The sequence below is a fragment of the Larimichthys crocea genome, unplaced genomic scaffold (genome assembly GCF_000972845.2).
Source record: "Larimichthys crocea isolate SSNF unplaced genomic scaffold, L_crocea_2.0 scaffold97, whole genome shotgun sequence".
NCBI lineage: Eukaryota > Metazoa > Chordata > Actinopteri > Sciaenidae > Larimichthys > Larimichthys crocea.
The window spans coordinates 825,328-853,278 of NW_020861315.1; the positions used below are offsets into that span (position 1 = coordinate 825,328).

Genomic DNA, 27,951 nt, shown 5'->3' on the forward strand with positions numbered 1-27,951 from the left:
CATGCTTGGCGGTTGCACTTACAAGTTCCTGCTTGTGTGTGCTATTTGCTTAGATTGTAGCTACATCCTTTACCTGCTGACCTGAAATCTGCCTGTGAAGTGTTTCCACGTTCAAAAGCAAACTGAGAACTTTTTCTGTTTTCTCAGGCTTATGAGTAGTTACTGTGTGTCTGTGGTTTGTCTGTGAGGTGGATGTGGGGTTTTTTCTGTTACTGGGTGGGTGGACCTTTAATGTAAAGCACATTGAGTTCACTTGTAATGAAAGTAGCTATATGAATAAGAAAGGGCTCGTGTAGTATTTGACATTGACTTTATATAGTAAGAACAGTATACTGTACATAGACTGTAGTAGATTGTGGGAAAGTATTGGCCCCTTGTGTAGGTGGACTTGTCTATAGAGTGCCATTTACAGTTAAATTATATTTGGGACATATATTTAATTACAATTTATCCCATATATATACATTCATCCGTTCATTTCCTGCAACCGCTTATCCTCATCAGGGTGAGGCTGGAGACTATCTCACCTTAACAAGTTATCGTCATAGGGCACATGGAGACAAACAACCATTCACACTCACATTCACACCTACGGGCAATTTAGAGACACCAATTAAGTGCATGTCTTTGGGCTGTGGGAGTAAGCCGGACTTCTCAATTTCTCTTATCTTTGGTTTAGTTAACACTGCAAAAGCATGGAATAAATCCAATCAATCTTTGTTTTTTGTTTTTTTTAATTCTAATATTTTCTCACCTTGTTTACTTACAGATAAGCAAAATTACAGCATACTGAAATAAATCACACACAGTCTTTGAAATTACAATAAATCCACATTTCTCTGATTGCATGTCAACCACCAGAAGTACGATACTTGTACATTTCTGCTATATTGGATTTTATCTTGGATTTTTTTTTCTGTTCTTCTTGTCACTTGGTGCATTTAACACCAACCAACACCACTTGCAAGGTGTTATGAAACAAGCTTTTGGCATACTGTTTTCCACCACCTGAAATATCCCTGAATATAAAGCAACTCTCACCAAGAGCAGCACTACCAGTGACTCAACTGTTCTCTAACTGATCGTTAGTGGCACTTGGAGCCCTGGATCATTTGCATCCTCCTCCATCCCACATGTTAATTTGATTGATTTTCTAACATGTTCTGTCTTGAGTACACAGATAAAATTATTGTGTTGGAATATGCAGTAACACCGCCACCTGCTGGGGGAAACTATAATGTCTGTGTGTATACAGTGTGTTATGTAATACATGAGCCCTTTTTAAACGTATTTCTTATCGATCTGAACTTTGGATTTATATTGTGGACCCTCTCAGTCTTATTACCTGATCTGAAGAAACTTGTAGCAGCATATTGAACCATGAAAGAAGGAGAGGGAGTCCATGAGAGAGAGAAAAAAACTTACACCCACATACTTTCATTTTCACAGTACGTTTCGTTATGATTCCTACAGCAGGCATGTGTATGTCTGTGTGTGTGTGGGGGTGTGCTGTGTGATTTTCGAAGTGTACTGGTTGCCCACATGCTCATTCCTATGTGGGTTAATGAATTTTCCAATTAAGAAAACGTCTGGGAGCAGTTCTGTGGACTATAAATGAGATCTGTCTTTACACAGTCATCTTCTTCGTCTACTTTTATTGATTTAATCTTCTCTCAACATTATAAGGAACATTTAGTTGGCTGAGCTGTGTGATCAGTGCTATATAATTAAGGGTGAAATCATGCTTTATGTTGCCTTCTGGCAGCAACACATTCAAAATGGACAAACAAAATCATGTATGTTTTCTTTCTTTCGACACAGTCTAACACCTATCTGTAATCCTGTTACTCTTTAATCACCCTCCCTCTTGCACCTTACTTGGAAATGATTAAGCTTTCGCTACAACTCAACAAGAGGAAGAAACCGAAAATGATCTCAAGACTTTCACTTTCGCTCTTAAGAGCGCACTTTAGGCAGGACTTCTGCATTTAAGTTGTCGGTGAGGTCTGTTTTTTCTTTAACTTTTATAAGTTTCATCACATTATCAAGTTATACTGTAACAGTATTGTGAATTCAATTAAATCTTAGCCGCTTGAGCTGCATCAGAATAAAAATTAATTTGTTTGCAAGGTGGAGTGACGTGATTAAAACTACTCGGACGGCTTTGTGCACATGTAGACGTGTGGAGCGTTTTGTTGGTTCTTTTAGGCTGTGACACAGTTTGTGTTTGAAGATGGAAACAGGGGTTAAGATGCACATGAAAGAGTGGCTCATAGCTCAGATCGAGAGTGGTAAATATGAAGGACTGTGCTGGGAAGATGAGGACAAAACTATGTTCAGGATCCCCTGGAAACACGCAGCCAAGAAGGACTACAAACAGACGGCGGATGCAGCTCTCTTCAAGGTCAACACTCTCAGTCTGTTTCATAATTTAAAACATGTAATGTGGATATTTGTGAATTCAGTTGTGGTCACATACAGTTTCAGCATGTTGTTTGAATTGATGTTATTTATGTTAAAGAAATTGATCCTTGAAGTCAGTTGTAGTCAGATCCAGTATTTCCTTTAATGTCTAAATATATTTATACAAGGCCTTTAACAGGTTTATAAATAGACTGATAAAAAAAATCATACTAAACATATTTTAGTTACTAACTTCTAACATATTGGGCCAGTGTAAAGATCTAGTCAGTTCGCAGTGTAAGGTATTACTGTGCAGCTCAGAGTTACTCAAATGTCCTTTTAATCCTGATCACTTCTGTGTCAGTGGTTTCAAATAGCCAACACACAAACCTGTTTCATACACATTTACATAATTCAATTAGTATCCCAAGCAAAATACACCTTTCTGCGTCCATAAAATCTTGATTTGTCATCATTATTTTATCAAAAGTCTGAAGTGAATTGTAGGTAGTCTGCTGGAATGATGTAAAAAGATATAAAACACATTCAGATGACTGAGTTACCTCTTTTTTTTTTTCAATGCTCTGTTGCAAGGTTGGGTTGCATAAGTGTTCGATACTGGTCCCAGAAAAAATCTTTTTTTTAACCTGTGAGGAGAACTGGCAAAATAATCCCTTTTCACTTCTTGTGCAATGAAAATAAAGTCAGTGTCACTTTCTAAGATCTTTTTTACTAGTCATTAGGAGGCAGGCAAGACTGAATTAATCAATAAGTGAATAAAGGTAAATGCAGTCAGGAGCCTTTCTGTTGAGTATTCAGTGAAATGTCTTATACAATCAATTAATTTCACTTGAAGTTAATGTAAATAACTTTTTTCTCTTTTCATCACACACCGTTTTATAACTGAAGGAACACATCTGGAACAGTACTAACCTAAAGATAGATATCCAATTCAACCCCCATGCTTTTTATTTGTTAGTCACCAGATGACAAAAGCATGACTCATCACTAATCATGATGTGAATAAAGCTATTTACATTACAGTAAAAGCTGTAGACTGTGTGGTACTGTACATGTGGAATGAAACCTGAAAACCCTGAAAACTCTTCATTACTGAATTAATTAACTAAAAAACAACAGCACTTAAATCCAATAACTAAACAATCCCTGTCTGAAGTACGTGGTATTTATTTTCTTTTTTTAAGTTCACAGAAGTTAATGCACACTCATTAATTTATTTCAGTGTGACATTCAGTTTGCTGCTTTTACAAGATTGATTTAATTAAAGGAAATGAATAACAGAAAAACATACATTATTCCATTAATCAAATGGCACTGCTCAATCAATTAAAAGCTACAAAATATTGTGTTGAAATCCAATGTGTTTAATCAATAGTTAATAGTTTTTTGTTGTTTTTTAAATATATATATTTATTTATGCATAAGCATCTAACATTTCAATCTTCACATCCAGGCCTGGGCTGTGTACAAAGGCAAATACAGGGAGGGGAGGGATAAAGCAGACCCCACCATGTGGAAGACCCGTCTTCGCTGTGCACTCAACAAGAGCACAGATTTCCAGGAGGTCCCTGAACGCAATCAGCTGGACATCACAGAACCTTATAAAGTCTACCTTATCCATCACGACAATGTCTCAGCCAGGCCAGCAGGTGAATACAACAGCTGCTCTTATTGATTATATCAGAACCAAAGACATGCAGTTAATAGGTTCATTGGTGATGCTAAATTGCCCGTAGGTATGAATGTGAGCGCAAGATTGGGTTGTCGGTCTCTATGTGTCAGCCCTGTGATGAACTGGTGACTTGTCCAGGATGTACTCTGCCTATTGCCCAATGCCAGCTGGGATAGGCTCCAGCCCCCATGACCCTGATAATGATAGATGATTACAGAAAATGTATGGATGCATGGATGGTTGTTGATCAGTGGTGTCCTCTTAGTTCATAAGAGTTTGTTTGTTTTCAGTAATAAAAAGTCCTTTTTGAGTCTTTTATCTGCTCTCATTTTTGTTCCCACTTGTTGCTCTCCTCAGAGCCTCCACAGACAAAGGATCAAGTGATCATCCAGGCTAAGAGGTCTCCGAAGAGCACTGGTTTTCCAGACAAACAGGTAACACACTTGTTGAATACTTGACAGTGGAGTATACACTGCTTTTACAGTGGCCACTATTGCCCAAGAGAGGTGACTTCAGTCACTTCATGCATGAAAAAAGTGCAACCAGTTTCTTATAAATAGGCCTTATTATTTCATAGTTTTTCTTTTTCTTTTTTTCGTAGTTGTAATAATAATAGTTACAGTAAAATCAGGGATGAAAATCAGATTTTTCTCAAGTTTTGTTTTCAAATGAAACTATCCCAGTGAAGAGGGTTGGTAAAGACCTTTATGATGCAATGAGACTGAATCATTGCAGACAAACATTTTTTTAAATCATACTTAAAAGGAGTTTGATCATGCTTGGTTATTTAATTGTTTCGAGTGACTTTTTATCAGTGAAAGCATTTTTGTGAGCTGCCACATTTCAATGAACAACTATGTGTTCTTCAGCTGAAAAATACAATAATATTTGTTTCATTAATTTGACATTGATGACCTATAAACCTCATGCTATGTATATGTGATGCTGGTTTCTGTTTTTTGTAGCTTCATTCTCAAAAGGAATCATTTCAAGTGAGTAAAGAAGAAAGAAAACCGTTGACTGGTAAGGACATACATAAACTGATTGGTAGATTGGTTATGGAGGAACATGAAATGAAACATGAATTTTGTGTCCAATGTCCAATATTCGGTTTACTAACTATATACTAATGTCATTCCCATCAGGTTCAGCTGTAATGCTGACATTAGCATTTAGCTCAAAGCACCTCTGTGTGCCAGGACACCCTCAAAGAATCGCTGACACGGCTGTAGACTCAGTCGTGTTTGTTGGTGTTTTTTTTGTTTGTGAACCTTTAATCTTTGTTAGATTTTATAGTTTAGATAATGACAGATTATGTCTTAAACTTGTAGACAAGCTATTGGTACCTGGGTGAACCAGAGAAATATTCATGCAATACTGAGAAAGTACTTATTGTATAATGTTTCTTCTTTAGATGATCTGATGAGGGAGCACATGTATTGTGAGCTGATAGGACAAAAACCGCAAACTCCTCCTATAACCTTCATCAGCCCTACACTTACTATATCAGGTAGGAAGGTTCACGGGATTATGTACAAAAACAAAACCGACTGAACATGTCATTGACCTTTCCAGTGTATGGAACACAAATTGCATTTTGTGTGTACAGAACTTCGTATGCAGGTGACGTTGTTGTACCAGGGCCAGAGGGTGATGAAAGTGACCACCAGGAGCCCTGATGGGTGCTTCATCATGCAGGGCTGTGTCCCCCTGGGAAATGAACGTATCTACGGGCCCTGTACGGCCGAGCAGCTCTCCTTCCCTTCCCCAAGCTCCGTATCCCTGCCGACATGCATGGCTGAGGCAATGAACCGCCTTCTTTGTCATCTGGAGAGGGGTGTGCTATTATGGGTGGCCCCAGATGGGGTGTTTATCAAGCGATTCTGCCAGGGCAGGGTGTACTGGAGCGGTCCCATGGCCCAACACACTGACCGGCCCAACAAACTGGAGCGAGAAAAGACCTTCAAACTTCTTGATATACCTGCATTTCTTAACGGTAAGACAGTGCAGGCATACTTTAATTAGAACGGGGAAAATAAAATGCAATAACAACTACTATAAAGTCACTAAAATATATCTGGAACAAAATCTGATTTATTCAAAGAGAGACAGATTGTTTAGGATACTATACAGCACTATAAATGTCACATGATTGCTCTATGCAAAGAGGCTTCTTGTTCATATGATCAAATCTGAAATGTTTGTGTACAGAGCTGCAGAGCTGTTTACAGGGGAAGGGCGCTACACCTTCTTATAAGATTGAGCTCTGCTTTGGAGAGGAGTATCCAGACCCCAACGTACCTAAAACCAGAAAGCTGGTCATGGCGCAGGTGGGTGAAAAGAATGAGCAAAGAATTGTTCAACTTACATCTTTTACACATGTATTGTGAATGTGTCGATCTTGGTTGTAGATATAGATGTAATATTTCACTTGATTTTATATTTGTTTGCCCGTAAATCAGAGATTCAGTTTTGAAATAAAGATTTTCAGTTCATCACTAATAAACAGCGCCGGTTCTGGCCACATTTGCGCCCTGGGCAAACTCCCTGTCTATCTTCTGAGGATGAAATTACAGTTATTCTGATTTTTATTCTCACTTAAAATAATTATAATATTGTGTTAATTCTTCAAATGCACCATGAGCTTTGACTTGCAAAGTTGTATGTAATAATAATTACACACTGAACAGTTTATCAGCTCTGTGTATAACAATCTAGGCATGGAGTGCTCCCTGTAAGTTGGAGTGTAGTGGTAGCATTATCACCCACCAGTAGAGGTCCTCATAAGCATGCTGATTGTGTATAACACTGTGTCCTGATGGCCAGGTGGTGCCCTTGTTTGCGGTGGAACTGCTGCAGAGGTTCAACTTGGGAGAGACTGAGGAGAAACGGCCAGTTCTCACCTCCAGCACAGAAGGAGAGAAGATGTAGTCAGACGAAGAACAATACCCTGCACAAGGGTAGCCGTGAACAATATAATGGTGGACTACTGAAGCTTCATTCTTTTTTTGTCATTATGATGAAAGAAGAGCAGAGTAAAAAACACCGTCAGTGGAGATGTATATATGTTGGGAAAACAATGGAGATGCTGCATTATAGCCCTATTTACAATGAATAAAACAAAAGTAATCACCTTTATTTGTTTTTACCGTATTCTGATTTTTTTCCGTCCACTATACAGCTAAACTGGCAAAAGTTATTAGTTCCTCTTAAAGCCAGCATCTTGTAAAATAAAACATGCTGATAATACACTTTTAATGTAAAAAAAAAAAAAAGCCTGCATTTTTGTTAACCTCATAGTCAGCGTATGCATTAGATTTCCAACACATGCAGAGAATAAATTCACACATTTAATTAAATCTATAAAGCTTTTTTTCCTTTATTTCTAGCGAACATCATTTAACAGATTCACAATTTTTAAAAATATACATTTTTGTAGCTATAACATTTAAAAAGAAAAATCAACAAGTAAGGTTTTCTTTTTGAAAATAAAATAAAATAAAATTATAATAAAAAAAAAACTAAAGTGAGAGAGTGTGCTGAATCAGAGGAGATACCCGTATCTGAGTTTAAAATACTTTCATCATTTTCCCTGCCTTCAAACATATACAGTACGTAAAAAATGAGATGGGAACAGAAGCGTACAGTACACAGGGGTCAAGAGTATTCACAAAGCATCATGTTCCAACGTGTTATTAGCACCATTACTCTTCAGCCGTACTGCACTTTTTACTCTTTCCATCATTCAGTTTTTAATGGAAAAACACCATGAGTGTCGAGGCGATGTGGCACAGACCTGTCTGTGTGGGTGGGATTGTCTGTTACGCATTTTTCATTAGTGTTCTCCCTTTCTCAGAGATAATGTTAAGAACATATTGGAGGGTAATGCCTTGACGAACAATTGTTTGAAATGACTCCCGGTGATGAGAATAAAAAAGGCGAAGAGTTGCTTATACATTCACCTTGCCTGCCCAGGCCGACAGGTAGACATCGGCTCAGAAGCAAGAAAATAATAAAAAAAACTGAAATGCTTTGCAAAATTGACAGAGAGATTGCATTAAATCTGTTTAGCATATTTACTGTATATAACATCTGTAATGTAATATATATAGTCAACTTTTGTTCATATATATCTGCACTTCTTCAATAGCGTTTACTTCCATAACACTGATTGAAAATCGATACCCTGCAGAAAACACTGTCAGTAAGTAGGTGTGTGGGACAACCATTACAAAAACAGAGTGAACACAGACAAGTGCTTGATTGTCTCACTAAATGTCTTCAGTGTGTCTGTAAGGAGCCATCCAGAGATCCTTCAGCTGCTGCTCCTTTCAGGGCTGTGCTAAGTAAAGTTGAGGAAAGGAAAGGAAAGGATGGGTGCAACATGGGCTAGAATAGGGTGGATGGAGTTAATATTTTGGGCAGCAGTGTGGACACCCGTAAATTGTGTTTTTTTTTTATAGTTTTTTAATATTTTTTTTTTAATTCCTTCCCTGCAACCCTGCCTTGAGGTCTCTCCATTGTTTGTCTTGGTGGGTGCAACAGAGACAAGGAGGGTGTGTATGTGCTTATGCATGTGTGTAAGTATGCACATATATGTATGCATTTCCAAGTTTCTACTGCCACTTCATTAGCTTAGAGCCATGAGGTAAATCCAGGAGGCTAGGCGCATCAGTTCCAGTCGAAGGAAGGGTGTCTGGGGCAGACCAACGTCGTTTGCGCGGACGTGGCTGCTCCTGAACGGGAGGCTCTGCAGCCAGAGTGCGTGGAGGGGCCGGTGGTGTTGGAGGTGGGTGGTGGTGTGGAAGAGGGGGAGGAGGAGGTGGTGGTGGCATCTCTTCCCTGTTTGAGCTGCTGGACTCTCCCGCTACCCTGGAGGAGACGTGTGTGCGATGGGTCCTGGAGCCGGTACGCGTGTGCGTCCGGTGGGTTTGGGTGGGTGTGGGAGTAAGAGCCAGGCAGACATCCCCCTCCATGAGCTGGCGGCAGGACAGGCCATACAGCTGTGAGGTTTTCTGGGGACTGCAAGAAGACCAGCCTCGGTCCTGGACAAAGAACGGATACTCCACCAAGACCTTCAGTAACTCCTACACAAAACCACAACATTGTTGTACACTTAACCAAGAGGTCTCACTTTAAGCTGACTTGGATGTGTAATGTGTAACACGTGTAAATGAAATGACACTTTCTGAACTGTTCATCTGGGAAGATCAAAGCAACACCAGCTTAAACTGTGACTGATTAGCACTAAAGCTTAGCTCGTCATGCAGTTATTCATTCAATTATTTCTAATCATGCTTTAATATAGATAAATGTTACTCAATTGTGAAGCATATATATCCGATGAGAACACTGACCTGAGTGTTGAGGTCTGTGAGGTGGACCTGCAGGTGGCTGAAGCCCTGTGCACTGCTGGGGGAAATCTGAAGAACGGTGCAGGTGCTGAGGTGGAACTCAGGCGAGGTGTCTGCGCTCCTCAGGAAGTCCTCGGTCCGCAGCTCCTCCACCCTCTTCAACCGCCCACTGGCCAACTCGATCAAAGAACCCTTGGTGAAGTGAGGTAGGAGCGCCGGGGGAGATGAATGGGAGTGAAGGGCTGGGGGCGAGGTGTGAAGATGGGAAGGAGATAACTCTCTCCCTCTGTCTCTTTCTCTGTCCCGTCGTCTCTCGCGCTCACTGTCTCTTTCTTGGTCTTTGTCATGTTGTAGGTGCTTCTCTTTGTCCTTGTCTTTACTTCGCTCCCTGTCCCTCTGTGGGACTTTTTCTCTGTCTCTTTCTTGGTCTCTGTCTCTGTCTCTTTCTCGGTCTCTTTGTGACCTGTCATGGCTGTTAGGGAGACCCAGGGGTGAGTGTGGTGAATTCCTTAGATTGTGCTGCCTGGGGCCTGGCTCCCTGTGCAGGTTGAACTGAGGTGTTCCTGAGGGGCTATAGAGCGGGTAGGCCTGGGCCTGAGGACTGGGGTGGCACACTGATCCCAACGAGTAGTAGATCTGGGCCTCAGCTGGTGTAGGCCCTAGAGGGTCCAGTAGTCCCCCTCTACCTGCCCTGGGTACTAGTCCCAGGGGATGGGGACTGGTGGAGAGTAAATTGGAGCTGGTCTTGACTAGCCCATGCGGATGTCTGTCCTGCAGTGAGGAATGTGGCTCAGGGCCCTCCTGAGCATGAGAGTCTGACAAAAATGGCCCGCCAGAATGGATGCGGGATGTTAAATCTTCCTGCTGTCTCCGTCCGCCATTGGTATGGGAGCTGTGTGGACTGACATCCAGCCTAGTTCTGCTGCTATCATTTCCATATTCTCCTGTGAGCAGAGGCCTGGAAGTTGAGGCAGTCCTGCTGCCTGGCCCATCCAGGCCGTTGGGCCTTTTGCCCAGGTACCTATGTCTGGCCTCAACTAAGCTTGGATCTTGAGGGTAGAGAGAGTGCTGGCTAAACAAGTATGGCGGGGAGAAGAGAGAAGAGCTGTTATCCCGCCGGCCGCTGTTAATGTAGGACCACATCTCTCGAGAGTCGGCTGGGAAGGGAGTCTTAAAGGAGGAAGCGGAGGAGGAAGATGGAGAAGGTGGCAAGGAGAGGGTACCTTCCCCTCTAAGCCACCTGGAGTGGTGGTGCAGGGGTGAGGGGAGGGGATCATCTCTCCAGGCAGGAGAACCTGAGCTTCTCCTCTCTCCGACCTGCCCCGGGAAAAGGGGGAGAGAGACAGAGGGAGAGTAGCTCAGGTGCCATGGTAGGGGCAGGGGGAGGGCTGGTGCTGGAGCAGGAAGGGGTGGTGGAGTATGTAGAAGATGGGGGTTTGGGTTAATCAGAGCTCGGTCCCTGTCGCTGGCCTCCCTGCCTCCCTCCCCTCCCCCTGTGATGGACCGACTCCGGAGTGGCACAGGGGGTTTAAACTCTCCCAGGGGGACGTGGTGTTCTGTCGATCCTTGCCGAGACTCCCTCTTCTTGGGAGGGAGGCACTCTTTGCCACGGTCGGGGCTGGGATTCATGGGTGGGCTCCAGCGGCAGTGGGGGCCCCCTGTGTGTGGGTGTAGGCTAGGTCACATGGGCCTCACGGGAAAACGAGGGGGGCAGACAGAGGGGAAGGCTGCTACACAGCATCACTGTCAGATCACTGTTGGTTCTTTTGTACTGAAGCACCGCTCACCTAGAGAGAGGGTGAATGAGGACAGCAACAGAGATAAAGGAGGGAGAGGACAGAGAGAGAGAGAAGAGAGATTAAGTGTGAACATCGAAAAAAGGATAATCTGTCAAGTCCTGCCATCAGTTGTAGCTGTCGGTCTCAGGTATGCAAACAGACAGATAGAGATCATTTAAACTACTTTGAAAACTCTTAGCGTTCTGATAGCTGTCACTAATTAGTCATTACCTATGTGCACTGCGGTGGGACTGAAACTACCCAACTTACTCGTTTCATTCAAACACATTACTCCCACATGTTGGCTAAAAATACATTTTGTAGCCAATGAAGTTCAGAGGCAGAGCAGTATGTGTGTGTAAAAAAGCACACACACATACACACAGAGCACTCACAGCAGGCGGGTTTTCATCTGTGACTCTCAGGGGATGATTGGGATATGTAGATATGTTTTTGTACCACTTTCATGAACCACCCCCACGACACCCTCGGGTGTTCTCTGTTATTCTATATAAGCTTACTACTAACCCCCCCTTTCTTTTTCAGACACACACACACATGCACATATATAAACGGACAGCTACAGACACACAAATACTCCCTCAGGCGGCTGTACTTACTCCCCCAGTGATAGGCAAAGCTGGTCACCACCCACCCAAAAGCTGACAGAAGCACTGTTGATATTACCACCAGTTGTTGTGGATACAGGATATGTGTCTTTGCGTATTAATTATGCGTCGCAGCAGGAGTGTGGGGAAATATGTGTGACTGTTTGTGTGTGTGTGTGTGTGTGTGTGTGTGTGTGCATTCATGTATGCCATGTTTGTGTGAATGTGTAACTTTTTTCTTTTTTTTTTTCCTGGGAAAAATGTGTGAATGTGTTTATTTGTTTAGGTCTTTGTGTGCGTGTGTGTTTGTGTTCGAGTCCTCGAATGTGTCAGAGATTTTGCAGCCTTGTTTCATTCAGTGAGAAGTGCGGGGGAGCTCTACTAATTCTTCTCCAAACGTATTAAATGAGCTCTTTTGAAGTGATGGTTGTCTCGCCAGCTGTTCCCTCCACCACCACCACCACCACCACCACAATTGTTGCTCCCATTGCCGCTGCCGCCGCCACAACGCCACAGCTCCAAGCTGCCACTCAGCCCCGCACTCACCCGCATGTCTGTCTCAACAGCCTACCAACTCCCTGCCGTCACACCATCCACCCCACTGTCACCATGGCAACTGTGTCCACACACACACACACACACACACACACACACACACACACACACACACACATCCAGTCAGTTATAGAGGTTAGATGGGGATACTCCATGGAGAGGTGGTAAACTGTTGCTCATCAAGTGACTTGGTCCAAAAACAGAATAAGTGTTAGAGTGGAGCAAGCTGTTTGTGCATCTGAGTGGAAAGCTGAAAACTGGGCGGCGAGGAGAGAGGAGGGGGATTCATTGTCCCAGACGCTGACAGGACGGGGGTGATGGAGTAGAACACTGGAAATGTTTATGACGGACAACTATTATGTCTGTGAACATTTTCCTTTTATGATGCAGAGCTTATGAGTCTAATTAAAGTGATATATTTTTAGTTCAGCTGAAAGATAACATGGCCTTCTGTGGGCTGTAAAAACACACTGACCTTTAAGGCTGATGAAAATTGATACGTTTGAGATAAAAAAGCTTTCAGACCACAAAAACAATTAGCGATCATTCCATACGTAATCCAAAAAAAACGTGTGGTTTAGTATCAGTAGTTTTGCTAGAATAATGTTTTTTTTAACTAAATTAATTCTGACGATCTATCAATCTACTAAATGTGACAATAAGTTAATGTCATAAAAGTAACATAGCATCTGTACCTGCACAGTAAAGCAATTTATTTTTTACAATTAAAAAAAAACATCAACCAGTCATTTTTTCTATTATGATTTTTTTTCCTCAATTTAAAAAACAATAACAGTAATTATAAGATCATTTCAAAATAAATGTTCATGTTGCACACAGTATTGCACAGTATTCGGTTTAGCTTTTGTACTTAAGAACTCTACTTTACTTTGGCTGCACAGTAACTTGAATCCAGGTTTTATGAAATAAAAAAAAAAAGAGATGCTGACATTTCACATTTCGACAGGCCTTATGAAAAAGGTTGTCAAAATAGACCTAATATAAACTTGCCAAAAAAGTACAGAAAAAAAAAACAAAGAACACAATTGTGCATGTGGAGGAGTTTGCAGAGAAATGTCTTCTAACAGAATACTCCTACACTGTGCAGACATGCATACAGAGCTGGAGTTTAGCAGAAGCTACTGTGGTCATAGCATTTAAATATATGAAAAACGACAGCTCTGAGGCATAATGATGTTATGAATTCCACCCAGTGAAATACTCTGCACTAAACACTTTTGACCTGCTCTGCAAACATAAATGCAATTTATCTAAAAAGTTATTTAATGTTTTTTTTTTTTTTTGCATAAAAAAATAATCAAAAATAATAATAAAAAAACAGTTGTTTGAATTTAAAATAAAATGCTTACATGCTTCATTGTGATCTGAAGTAAGTGTCAAAAAGTGACATATCTGTTTGCACCGCTCCACCTCATCCCGCCTTTTCTGTGCACACATTTCTCGGGAGAGCTGTCAAACATATCTCGAGACTCATGACTGCAAACCTCAGAAAAACAGAACTACAGAATATTAGTCTCTACTTTTTCCTATTTTACATCCAAAGAAACAAAAATAAACTGATAATCCAGCTGTTACTTGCAAAAGGAAAGAAGTCAACAACAGCGCTTTTAACCCAAAAAGAGCAGTTAGAGAAGGCAGACAGGTTGATAGAGTTAATAGCTGTTGTGATACAATGTGAGACTGACCTTAGTACGGGCTGAGCAGACGTCCCAGTTTTGGCAGTCATTCATATTCCAGTCCTCCCAGAGGGTCAACCCACTCCTCAGCTCTAACTGAGCTCTACACTGCTCCTCCACAGCACCACCGCCAGTTACAACACCCGCAGATATCAGCAGCCTCCAGCTACACGCTGCCTCTGATCTCTGAACGCATGAAATAACACCAGTGAGCCCACCAAACTGAGGGAAAGAACTGAGAGGCTGCTATCCGTTTCTGTGTCTAGTGTGTATGTGAGTGTGTGTGTGTCTGTATGTGTGCGTGTGTGCGCTTGTGTGTGCAAAGGGCTGAGGAAATGAGTAATATCTAGCAGTGAGAAACATGTCTGCTATGCAGAGCCACACAGGCAGACCAGTTGCTGCTGCCGCCCACTTGCTTTAATCACTGTGAGTGATACAAACATGCATACACACACACACACACACACACATATATATGGGAACACAGACAAGGATGGAGCACATACAGATTATATACTGGCTGGTATATGTTGCCTTTGTACTGTCTGATGGTTTGCTTTCTACACAAGTCTCACAAGTCAAATCCATCTTTTACCACAAAAAAGTCATCAATCAATCAATAATCAAATCATTATTCCATATTTCTGAAGAGCACTTTTTAAAAATGGCAACATAAATGGTAAATGAAGACATGTTGGCATATAAAAGAGAGGGAAGGATGGAGGGGAGGCAGAGAGACAGTTGATGAGAGACAGGGAGGGACGTGGTAGGAGGCTCATCCTACACACACTCTCAGACTTAGGCATTTGCTGCTGTCTCTGACTCAAAACTAAACCTCACATCCATCAAGTACACACACACACACACATGCACGGGTGTGTGCGCGCGCACACACACACACACACACACACACACACACACACACTATTCTTGTTCTTTTTGTTTATCGGTAGTTTTCGTCTGATTTTGTGTCCTTTGTTCTCATCAAAGCGCTTGTGATGAACCTGTTGTTAAAAGAGCTTTTATGAATAAATTTGATTTGACTTCATATGAGTGTATACACACAAACACACTCAAACACACACAGAGGCTCATACGCTAACAGGAGCACTGCAGGAGAGCACTGAATGATTTGCTTCAGTGATTCAGCCAGTGCAAGTGAAGTGTGTTGGTATGGCTGGTAAGGCTTATTAGGAGTGAATTTTGTGAGAGCAGTGTGGTTCATTGACGGCAAGTAAAATCAGAAACCTGTCAGTGTAGACACCTTTTACAAAATAATAAATAGGCACAAGGTTAAAAATGCAATGTTATGCAAATAACCCAGTCTGCTACTCGTCAAAGAAATAGGGCCAAACCTTAGTTCAAACAAGCTTATGTAAATTACCAGCACAGAAATGAAATACAGCAACAAGAACATAAATTGGAGCATGGGGGGTGTCGGAATTAATGAAGCAATCAAATTATGATTGGTGGTTAATTGTGAAAAAATCTAATCTATAATATTTATCTAATATATATATATATATAGACTTGGAATATATAATAATATATTAAAAATAAAAGGAAAGAAGACCTTAATGGAAAGTTAATTAATCAGACATGGAGGTGTATGCAGACACATCAGCTTGAAGGCCACAGTGAAACATTCTCACAGTGAGGTGACGACTGCCAAAAACAAGCCTACTCTGACATTTAGGAGAAGATTACTTTTATTATTATGTGAATGCTGTCTGAAGACGGTGTGCACTCAGATTGTGTGGGTGCGAGTGCTGTCTGTTCCATATCAGACTTAACAAGAGAGAAAAGATAAATGTTTTGAAATTTCAGAGCATTGTGGGTTAAGCTCAAACAGATACCAATATGAAAATTGTTATTTTTTTTATTGTAATTGCTTTTAAAATGCTTTATAATTTCTATTTAAAAATAAAGTTGTATTTAATAAACATTTCTATTATATTACACAAACCAATTGCTCATAAGGCGTCAGAGGTGACTTAATTTAACTAGCAAATTATACAAGATACCTTTCCACATAAAGAACACATCTTTTTAAATAGCAGGATTATAACTAAAGGTCGGAAGCTGACAAGAAATCATTACAATATAAAAAGAAGACAAGTAAGAAAATAAAATAATTACTTTCTTCTAAATATCTTTGACACCTCTGCCCTCAGAATTTATTATGAAAATATATAATTGTGCAATCTATCTTGAATATAATTCTACATAAATCTTAACACTTGTCAGTATTTCATAGAAATTTAGACATAATAGTCTAGTCATAGTGAAAGACAGAAAAATAGAGCAAAGACCGGATTCATCAAAGGGTATTTACTACAATATAGAGATACAGAAATGACTGTTACACACTTTGATATTTAGAGTATTGAACACACACACACACACAGACAAACACACAGTGGAGTCATACTGTGCTGTCAATCATTTATGGCACCACCGAGACATTTGGCGCACTCCTTCTCTCTCTCATGCTCACTGTTTTTGTCTCTCTATGGCATTGCCTTATTTAATCTGTTCATCACACACACACACACACACACACACACACACACACACACACACACACACACACACACACACACACATAAACACACAGGGTCAGGCCTAGACAAGAAAGGTCAGATGAGTCAGACTACACCGAACAAATGATAGTGGTAGAAGTGTAACGTAACAAAAGGAGTCAAAGACTTCCACAGGTGAGATTTAAGAGAGTGGATTCGCTCTTCAAGAGACAAACACTGACCATCTTTTAATTTTAATATTAATATTTATTTATATATATATATATATGTTTTTAAACAAATTTAAAACGCAATTTTGCATTGTTTTCTTTCCCCTTCCTCATGCGTAGCCTCGTATGGGGTGTCTGATCATGTTTCAGGCTGAGTGGGGGATCTATGATGGAAGTCTGATGCAGCAGAAATTTGTTGCTGAATGTAACAGATCTGAACAGAGGGGAGGAGAAGAGGAGAGTGGAGGGGAAGGGGGGTAAAGGACATAGCAGATAGATAGATAGATAGATAGATAGATAGATAGATAGATAGATAGATAGATAGATAGATAGATAGATAGATAGATAGATAGATAGATAGGGGAGGAGGGGAGTACTATAAGCCTTGTGTGGTGGTGGCTTACTCCACGTTGAGCCGGGCTAAGCTGATGAAAGGACAGGGTGATACGGGCAATAGCTTATTTGGCAAAAGGCCAGGTCAGCCTTCAGGGCCCTGACCCATTCTTCAACAGGATGAGCCAGCAGCCCTGCCCGCAGCAGGCTCAACCACAATGAGGATGGGTTTATGGCTCAGGAGTTACTATTAACACCAACACACACACACAGGGTATGCTGAAAGATAAACATGCATCTAAAAAGTAAATACAAGATTCTACAAATGCGTTCACTCGTGACAAAGACCTTCCTGTGGCACTGTTTGATGGCAATATCTGCTGCTTCGGATTAAGATTCAAGTCTACAGAGTGTGCCACAAGTGCAGCAAAAAGAGCAGAATACACCACCTTCTAAAAAGCAGATTTGTAAACAGAGTATATATGAAAAGACCTGAGAGGAGAAGAGAGTAGGACAGTGTGAGTGATTCAGACTAGAGGGTGACGCCTGTAATGTATTGCTGGGTTAATCCCTGTGAATCCTAACTGGTACGGCCTAAGGCAGGCTTAGTATAGTTCTAGGGAGGAAATCCCCCTGTGTAGTGGTACAGGCCATTAGCCCCTAGGGTATAAATAGGGCAGCTATGGCTCCTTAAGCTGGCTTTTACGCAATATCAGTTAAAAATATGACTTGACTAATTACATGCAGGTCAGCCAGTCAGCAGAAGCAAAAATTCCTCCACCTTGTTCTCCTCTTCCTCTGACCATGGCAGACTACTGCAGTGCTCCCGTAAATATACACAGTCATGTACTGCACATACAAGTGTGCATGCAGAGGTCAGCAGGGAACAAGTCAAACTGTTAACAGGTATTCTGCAAACCTTGCGGCTGACATTTTCTGAAGTGGGTGTTATGTTGTTGTCATTCATTGACATTTAAGTGTCTGCTGATGGGAGTTTCATTTTTCGCACTTTTCCACAGCCTCAATCTGATAATATGCCTCTTATGCGGCATCTGTACAGCTATATTTTTAACCACAAAGAGACAACTTCGGTTTCAATTCGCAGGCATCATATGCATCACACTAAAAAGGCACGAAACAAACATCAAATGTGTCACTATGGGTTAGGTGAGAACAATTCTTATGCAACTTCAGTGATGTCACATACTGCTGATGCACAGTCATGCTGTTGTGTTTCCATTCTTGCAGCTTGTTTTTTTTTTCTTTTTTTTTCTTCATACATTTCATAAATTAGTTTTGCAACTTTTTACATGCTCAGCTTCACTGGCTCACAGGTAGCATTCCCTCTTACTAGATTGTGACATGATTTGCCCAACTCAGAGCCCTTGATGTGAGTAGTACTTTCACGCTATGAGATCAGTAGCTCACGAGGGGGGTTGAGGGTGGAGGAGAGGAGGAAGTGGGAAAAAAAGAGTAAGCGACTCAGCGACTGAGACAAAGTCTGATGGGGGGGAGAAACGGCTTGAAAGAGAAAGAGAGGACAAGTGTGTGAAAGAATCGGTTGGGATACTTTTCATTCCAAAGATTTGTTGTTTTTGGCACTGTCCCCTGGTGATTGTCAGTCAAACTGGGTTTCGTTTGGTTTTCTAGTTTAACAGCAAAATGTCAGCAAGCTGTAAGCATAGTGATGACATCTCCATGGAGAGAGCATGGCCAGGTCTCCTGCTGGTAGCTCAAGTGCCATTCATTTTCAGAGAGACTGTCTAGACTGGCTTCATACTGTCTGGAATACCTTTATCACTGCTGGTATTCAAGGCAACGCTGCTATACACTGGCATTATTGCTATTGCTGTTCAACCCCTCCCACACCAAATCTGCTGCCCAGCCACACGGTCACAGCCATTTACTCAACAAATGGCTTATGCTGTTTGTTATAAAGAGTGCTGCAAATGATATTGAAATAGGATTGAGTGGGCTTAATGCTTGTTTTCAAAATGAAAATAGGGAGAGTCCCACTTGAGAAAGAACCTTTGTCACTCAGCTATTTCATAATCTCTGCTAATAATTATCAAAAAAAAAAGAAGAAGAAGAAAGAAGTCAAATTAAATTAGAGGGAGCCGTTTTGCTGAGTGGTTTCAATGTTGCTCAGGATTAAAAAAAAAAAAAACATTGCAAGGGTAGGGAAGGTAATACACAGCTTTAGGACAGGCTTTCAGGACACTATTGATGCTATAGGCTACAGGATGTCTCAGATGTTACACTTTCTGTACAGTGATACCAAAACCGATACTGTGCAATATATTGTGTTTGTGCGTGCTGGGTCTGTCTATACGCGGGAGCAGATTTACTTGCATGGACTCCAGCAGGCAAAGAGGCAAGCCTGGCTGAAAAACTGTGGGTGTAAGTGGTGGGAGGCAGGGTTGAAAGGTCATTGACCCCAATTGTAGATGAAGTGTGGAGGAGGTGGAGGAGAACATACTGCTTGATCATGCACAAGGGTTAGCGAGTCAGGGCCAAAGAAAACGATCAGTACAAACACAAACAGCGAAGAAAAGCCTCGGATAACTGACAGATTGTATACACGTTTGCACACATACACGCACATGACCTTCCCTTTCACACGTAAGTGGATTTGTATGCATCCTATGAAATAGCACTTCCTGCACCTTCCTCTCATGGTACACCCTGAACGACAGGTGTGTCTGACACCTTAAAGTAGTCTGGCATGGTGTCAACTGTAGTCAAACACCTGCCTCTGTTTGGGATTATTCATCATACTGGCTCTCCGGCTGAGTTCCCAAGCCAATTCCATACCCTTCCAACTGTGAGAGTGCTGATCTGGGAACAGTAGCGACAGCGGTCCCCTTGACTGATTTGATAATGGCATAAACACGGAAAAAATGACCAGCATATATGTTCAGAGAAATTTGTGCAACTGCAATGAGGCAAATTCATTTTTTTCATTCATTTAGAATAATTAAAAATCACGTGAGCTGCACTTCTTTTTTTTTTCTCTCCCAAGAATGACACAGGGTTTGCCTTCCTTCCTCTGTTAGTGTGAGACCTGCAGAAACATGCAAGTCTGTATTTGCCCATAGGTGTGACTGGAGTGATGGTGAGAGCGATTATCCGTCACACATCCTACAATGAACTGGAGTGTTTCCCTTCTCTCTCAAACAGTGAAGAGTAACCAGTTGGTAAAGATTGATTTTCTTCATTTTCTACGGCTGATAACACAAATGATGTGGGATTATGGGGCCTCAAATACCTGCAGCCACAAACTGTTTCAGTGGGTGAAAGACGGGTATTTCCTCAGAGCAAACATATAGCGTACACTCCTAAAAAGCACACATATATATATATAACCATGCAAATGCATGGTCTCTGTATGAACGCACACTCTCTAAGTTTTCTTTCACTTTGAGTCCCCTCGCCACACCTACTCTTGGCCTTCCTCTCTGTCTTTCCCTCTCACTCATCTGGCTGGCTGTATGAGAGCACACACTCGACGTGGGTGAGAGCGCTAGAGTAGAGTATATGACTGTCAACACAGGGTGCATGGTGTGTGTGTGTGTGTGGCTGTCTGTGTGGTACTGTAGGTGGAGAGGCACAGCAGGGCGTGAAGGAGCGCTGTGATAATGACAGGCCATGCATTATATAACATGCAGATTGCATAAGGAGAATTTTATTTTAGGTCCAGATATTGAGGATGTATAAGTTTTTTTTTTTTTTACGTGGGTGTACAGCACTATGCGCACCATTAAGTGCACGGATGTGTGTTTGTGTAAAAATGTTCTGAAATGTGTTCATTTTGTTGCAGTTTCTTTCGAGGAGTGTGTGGGTGTTAAGTAAACTAAAGTGTATTATGTGTTTGTAAGAAGGGGGCATGAATGTTTTCAGATTTCTTTCATAGCTATCTGCATATCAAAACAAGTATGTGGGAATGTTGGCACATTTTGTGTACAGTGTGCATAAGGGTGTCTTTATTGCGAGCTCCCACTCATTATCACTTCGAGACTTCAGAGAGATCCACTTGAAAAGGGCTGGTTCTCCTTGTCATGTGCGAACCTCGTAACTTCCAATTTCTTTTTATTTTTTTTTTGGATGATTTTCGTGTTTGAGCTTGCGTTGAAAGAACACATGCTCCTCTGTGGGCTGAACAAGTTTTTTTTAACTCTCTCTCTCTCTCTCTCTCTCTCTGCCATCCAGTCACAAGGTTGTGGTCCTATAGGATGTGTTGTGTGGAGTCATAGAAGTGAGGCAGAGCAGATAGAGTCTCCGTGTGCCACTGCCTCCTCTGTGCGCCTCGCTCCATGCATTGAGTGTGCCTCTGTAAAAATAGACCTCTTAAAGGGCCAGCAGCCACTCAACCTTCTCACACAAGAGGCCTGCACTGCACTTCAGGTGACAGTACTCTAAGAAACATGGGGATGGAAGAACATGCTGTAATTGTCATTCGTCACATGGAGTGAGTATATCTGTGTCCCGAAAGATATAGAAACATAAATGTGGTTTCTGTTTGTCACCTTTACATCACTCATGAGGGCACTTCTCTAGTCTAGCCAGAGTCATAAAATAAAGCTCCAGGTTTTATGTCAGTAAGTTATGATAAAAAACACATATTAAACACAGGAGATGTGGATTTTCAAGCCGCCGGACAACAACTAAAGCCTCACCTTGTCCTCACTAATACATCATATCGCCCTCACTTCAACATGGCAGCAGCAAACACTAAAAAAAAAAAAAAACATTAATAGCATATGAGGCAGGCATTGTAATTATCCACTCAAAACGAGCTTTTCTAGAAGCAGTCTCTCTGTGACATAAGACTTCCTGTACACGCCGGCAAATCGTCCTCATAATTGAAATAAGTGAATTAAGTCAGCAGGGACAAATGTTGTACGTCTCGCTTAAAAAGACATCTATAGCTGAGAACTGTTTGAACCTGTGAAATGTTCCTTATATGCAGCATATGGGATATCACTGCAGCAGAAGGACAGCGCCTGCTGTAGCAGAAATAGACATACAGAAATCATAATCGTGCACACTGGCGTAGTATTTCTCCACGGAGAATGGAAAAGAAATGAGAAGGGATTCGAGTGGAGTCAGTAACAGAACCCCAAACATAGCTCTGTGTTCCCAACAGAGAGATGCGGAAACACAAAACATTTAAAGTCCTCGACCAACCAGTGGAATTGTAATTAAAAATGAAAAATAAGCACAGAAAGTTTTTTTTCATGTACCCTGTACACTGGTTGAATAAGTAGTTAGATTACAAATGCGTGATGCACCTGCACACCTGCACATCCCTCCCTTTGATTGCATAAAATCTTTCTCAGACCTGCCCTCAACATCTGCACCTCCTATTTTCTCTCTCCTCCTCCCTCATTCTGTCTCTTTCCAAAATTTCCCTGACTCGACTAACCCCACCCTCACCAATCTCATATCCGTCCCTCCCAGTTTAAGTGTGCTCCTCCAGGGCCCCTGGCTATCTCTGGACCAGGGCTATTTAAGCCCACTGCTCTAATTCTGAGAAAGTCCTGATCTGCCATCAAGCTGAGTGATGGACCTCCACCCCTCTCACACTCTGTTTGTCTGTCTATCACTATCTTCCTCACACACTCCTTGTCTCTGTTCAGTCCCACTCTCCCTCTTGTTCACACTCTCTCTTATTTTCTTCCACGCGCACAAACACCCCCACACACAGGTGCTGACTTACGTGAGTGTATACCACGCACTTATTCTCTCACATACACGCACGCACACACACACACACACACACACACACACACACACACACATTTCAGACATATTTTCTCCCTATAATTAACCCAGCTCACACTCACACACACTCAAGGATGACACGAATCTACAGTAACTCTTAGACCTATTTCCTCAGAGCATTCAAAACACGCGCAGCCAGCACACACTGTTTATCCCTTCATTCAAAGTTGTTAACACACATGCACTCTCTCTCTCCTACACACGCACGCACACACTCTGAGGAGGAAGCGGTGTGGTCACATACCTCGCCGGGTGCCTTTGCGAAGCAGGTAGCAGAGAGTTTACTCATTGGATCAGGCAGCAGAGCAGGCACGTAGGAATATCCAGTTTTGAGACTGTGAATCTCTTCCTCTTCTCTACTGCTCAGCCTCCCCTCCCTTCATCCTATTCCTGCCTCTCCTCCTTCTCACTCTCTAAACGCCTCTTTGCTCTCTCTCTCTCTATCTCCCTGTGAGTGCGCTCTCTTTCTCTCTTCAGCTTGCTTGATCTCTCCAACCCCCTCCCTCTGTCTCTCCCCTTTCACTCTAAATGACACACACCTTCTATCTCACCCTTACAACTTCAATCTACACTCATCCCTCTTAGTAAGTCTCTCTGACACACAGTGACACTTGATAACTTTTTCTTTCCCCTGCCTAATATGCTCTGCCTCTCTCTCTCTCTCTCTCTCTCTCTCTCTCTCTCTCTCTCTCTGGGAGTGTATAATTAGACGGAGCTCAGTGGTAATACAGTCAGGCTCATTGTGGGAGCCTTAGCATTGCTGCTCATGTCTGGCTGATAGCCCAGCCACTTCACTCATTAACCTCCCTCGAGCCTCAGAATGGACCAACCCACGGCTTGTGCTATTTGCTGCAACACCTCAGCCTCTTAGCCCATCAGCCAATTGCAGCCCACAGGTATAACAGGAAAGGTGTGCTTGCCGGGAACACAGTGCTATAGGTGAGAGAGCTAAACATAATCACTACGTATTGACATGTTAGGGTAAGTGAAGTGTAACACCAGCTGGTCAAATGTGATACATTGAGAATTTTCATCACAGTCATAAAGACCGGTTTTCTTTTAGCTTAATCACTTGGTCATGATCTGCGTGCGGTGGCATCATGTGCTTTTCTTTCAAGCATGAAACCACTAAAGACCACTCACACATTTTATTGTGAAACCACTGGGAGGTATGGGAATGTCCTGTGTAATGTAGCAATAAGTCATATGCTCTCTTCACTGTACTCTGTGGCCCAGTTCCCATCATATGTGACCTGGCATAAGCCCTTGAGGGAGGCTTCCTTTATCTCATTGGGACTGTGTAGGATAAACACCGCCTGTTTTTGAGAAATGAAAGTTAAAAAAAAAACAACCGTCCTTACATTTTGAACATACACATAGTTTTATACTAGATTAAAAGACTGTATTATTAGTGTTATATGTAAATGTTTATCAGAGTTACATCTGGTTTGCCTGAACTGACATGAACTCTCATGATGTTAAGTTTATAACTCACTGACAAACATTTACTTTGATGCTTTAAACCCCCCCGCCCCGGGTGAGAACTTCCTCTTTCTTTTCGGCTTTGTCATCATGAGCAAAACATTTGACGCAGGTCCAGAGCTGTAAGTGTCAGGCCAGGCCAGGTCACGTGAGCAGCTTGCATGACTGGGGTCGCTCTACAGTACAACGTCTAGGGGAGCTGAAATCAATCACTGCTGGACTGAGCAATTATCCATATTTATCACTATGAAAATAATGTCTTTGATTTGTTTTATAATCCTTCTTATCATGTCAATCATAACCTGGGAATCCTGAGCATGGAAAATGTTAATAAATAAATCAGGGCTCTGTGCTCTCTCTCGCTGCATGTATGCCTTTACCTCTCCCTTACATAAAAGCCTAAAAAAGCCACAAAAAGTATAAATAAATAATTTATCAATATAAGATACGTATGCTCACACAAACTCTTACATACACATAATCATTTTTAGTTAAAAATAATGCATTGCTAGGTCCAGCGGGTACATTACAAGCTTTGGACCATAAATCAATATCACCAATTCAGAAGAGAGCAAGCCCCATTCAAGTGTGGAAAATGAAGCCTTCCAAACAACCAGGCAAGCAGAAAAAAATAAAATAGAAGAAGGCGCCTCTGAACGGCCAATAAAAATGTTCACACTCTGTTAACAGTAAATAAATACAGTGCTTAAAGTCCAACAGTGTTAAAATGTAATGAGATAAAAGCTCATTGTAGGCCTCTGTGGAAAAGGGCCCTAAAAAGTTACATCCATCTCTAAGTAACATGGTTTCAAATAATTTATATTAACTTGTATCTCATCATATTTATTTGTAGTTCCTTAGCTTTTGTGCTTGGATCTGCCTCCGACGGGGAACTCTAAAACCTAAAGACAAGATAAGCCACTCAAACAAAAAAAGCCACGGTCATGATTACAGCTGCACCAGCGCTTTCATAGATCATATTTTCTTTTACTGAGCTTAGTAATACTCGGAGCTATTGTAAGCTATTATGTCCACCTTTAGGTTTTGAGTCATTGACACATACGCAAGCTTTACATGTCTAGAGCCACTACAAAACATCTTTAACAGATGTAAAGATGTATGTGCTTAAACAATTTTGGCTCTGAACATTTTCAGGGAAATGAATATATATATATATATATATATATATATATATATATATCTATATATATATATCAAGTTATTTTGACAAAGGTCATCGGTGATTTCATGTTGAGCAACCTTAATCTTTTGATAGTTTCTGTTTGACTGAAACCCAGGAGTAGGAGGGAGATTGTGATCAAACAACCAGAGACAGAGTGGGAGGGGGTGATTCCAGCACTTATCAAGAGATCACATGGTGCGTGTGTTCATATGCGTGCATGTATCTTTTGCTCTTGTGATCATTAGGCAGTGCACAGGCCAAACGTCTTAGTATCATTTCCTCTCTCCTTCTCTCTCTCCCATTTTCACTTCTGCATTCGCACTACAACATCCTATAAACACTGGTGAAAATAGAACTGGGAAAAAACATCACTCTGTAAGCTGAGTGAAAAGCTGTAGTAAGTAATTATCAAAAATGTCAGTGACATGAAATTAGGGATGAGGTATTTTTCAAACTTTTTTGTTTCCTCAGTTCACTGACGATAGCGCTGAGTCAGGGAGGCAAGAATGACAAATCACTTTAGAACAACACAATAAATTCAGACGATAAACTCACCTGATAAAATCAGGACAGGACCAAATTTGACCCCCAAAAAATGGAAATCTGGCAACATAACGAACATGCAATGCCATCAGAAGTTTAATATTTATTTAGTAAATCAAGATGAAAATGCATCTGAGTGCATGTGTGGATAGCTTAAAGTGATCAATCAGGGACTTTCAAGAGTGTAAACAGATACAAATGCCAATGGTCTGATTAGATTTGATCACCTTAACGAGCACAGAAAGGGTGTCAGGGTCTCACTGGTTGAAACCTGACCCTGTTGACCCTTAAATCGGGTGCCTGGAGGCAATTCAGCACCTCACCATATTACAGTTTCAGATTCTACGGTGGGCCACAGAGCTCGGAGATAAAAGTCTCTGTTTCATTGAGAAAAAAAAAAGAAGGTAACTGAGCTTATGAAGGCACAGTGAGTGTGTGGCAGTATCTCAAGCCAAAGATGGGGAATCTTTTGACTGTAATGTGTGTGGACGAGTGGAATCACACAAACTAAAAGCCGTTCACATGGCAGCGAGACACAAACCCGTGATTTCTGCCTAAACGCCCACATAAACACATACACACTCAACAGTGACAAAGCCAATGTGAGCTGATTTCACAACTCTGTGTGTGTTATGTTATGTTTTTCTATATACAGTGCATACATGTGTCAGGATGTATGTGTATGAGTTTGGATGAACACACCACACGTGTTTTTGTGTGTGTGAGAGTGAGTCACCCCAGTGTCAGTTACTCCTCTACTAAAATGTCCTTTCCTTTTCTACTTCACACCTCTCCAGTTTTCTATTTTTGGGCCATGTTAGCTGAACTAGTAGTAGATCACACACGGGCACACACACACACACACACACACACACACACACACACACACACACACACACACACACACACACTCACTACAACATACAAAACCCACTGGGAGTGTTTTGGGAGAGCTAGCGGAGACGTGCATCTTTTATGGTGCGCTGGTACAATAGCTGATTCGGTGAAGCAGACAGAAATATCCAGGGTTACTCGCAAAGTGAAAAATATCGTATTGCATAAGATGGTGAGAGGACCTGACCACGTAAATGCAACAGTAGCTCTCTCCCACAAAGGCACACACACTCACTCACACACAAGCATGGGCTCACATAGACGCTCACACACGCACACACCCAGTGATGTCCTAATAGTGTCCTGCAGGCAGGCGGGCAGAGGCGGGCCGGGGAGAAACTGGAGCTGAGGCAGAGTGCTGACTCAGGGAACAAACCAGTGAGAGAGAGAGAGAGAGAGAGAGAGAGAGAGAGAGAGAGAGAGAGAGAGGGGGGACATTGTGCTACACAGAGGCCTCACAACTTGCGCGTGAAAACCAGAATGTCCCGACCACCGCTCTGAGTTTGTTTTACCCGCCACTTTGAGGTTAAGGCCAGAGCTGACTGCTGCTGTGACAACGGAACCAAAAACCAAAGTCCTACTCTTGTAAGAATTCCATTGAGAAAAAGGAGAAGTAAAAAGAAGAAGTCTATCTCTGTCCGTGTCCCTTAAGTTTTATTTTTCACTCCATATTTGCTATTCTGAGTAAACGCTTTATCAGTGCTGTGACGCTTGTTCCACTATACTTAACTCCTAACGTGAAGGATAATTCTGGTTTAGGACTACTGTAGTGCAATGTTGAAAACATAGCGCTAAAAAGAAGTCAGCAAGAGACACAAGCAGTCAGATGTGCAGATGGATTGTAAACCAAAAAAAAAAAAAAAACCCATTCAGAAGATAAAAAAAATGATTG

At 41.7% G+C, this 27,951-nt stretch overlaps 2 protein-coding genes across 4 annotated transcripts; one reads left to right on the forward strand and one right to left on the reverse strand.

Annotated features, from left to right (window-relative positions):
• Window positions 1-1,936: 1,936 nt before the first annotated feature.
• irf10 (interferon regulatory factor 10) lies at window positions 1,937-7,234 on the forward strand. The gene is made up of 8 exons (XM_010731678.3): window positions 1,937-2,404; window positions 3,878-4,073; window positions 4,454-4,530; window positions 5,062-5,119; window positions 5,511-5,606; window positions 5,706-6,092; window positions 6,308-6,426; window positions 6,923-7,234. The coding sequence occupies exons 1-8, from the start codon at window positions 2,234-2,236 to the stop codon at window positions 7,025-7,027; spliced, it is 1,209 nt and encodes a 402-aa protein (XP_010729980.1). The 5' UTR covers window positions 1,937-2,233; the 3' UTR covers window positions 7,028-7,234.
• Window positions 7,087-23,605, reverse strand: zmp:0000000926 (ataxin-1-like). Of its 3 annotated transcripts, none has more exons than XM_019271316.2 (4): window positions 23,202-23,605; window positions 14,098-14,274; window positions 9,454-11,237; window positions 7,087-9,183 (listed from the first exon to the last, which is right to left on the reverse strand). In XM_019271316.2, the coding sequence occupies exons 3-4, from the start codon at window positions 11,077-11,079 to the stop codon at window positions 8,713-8,715; spliced, it is 2,097 nt and encodes a 698-aa protein (XP_019126861.1). In that variant the 5' UTR covers window positions 11,080-11,237; window positions 14,098-14,274; window positions 23,202-23,605; the 3' UTR covers window positions 7,087-8,712. The 3 variants fall into 3 exon arrangements, with proteins under 3 accessions (XP_019126861.1, XP_027133055.1, XP_010729981.1); XM_027277254.1 differs by lacking the exon at window positions 14,098-14,274 and adding an exon at window positions 21,850-21,904; XM_010731679.3 differs by lacking the exon at window positions 14,098-14,274.
• Window positions 23,606-27,951: the final 4,346 nt, after the last annotated feature.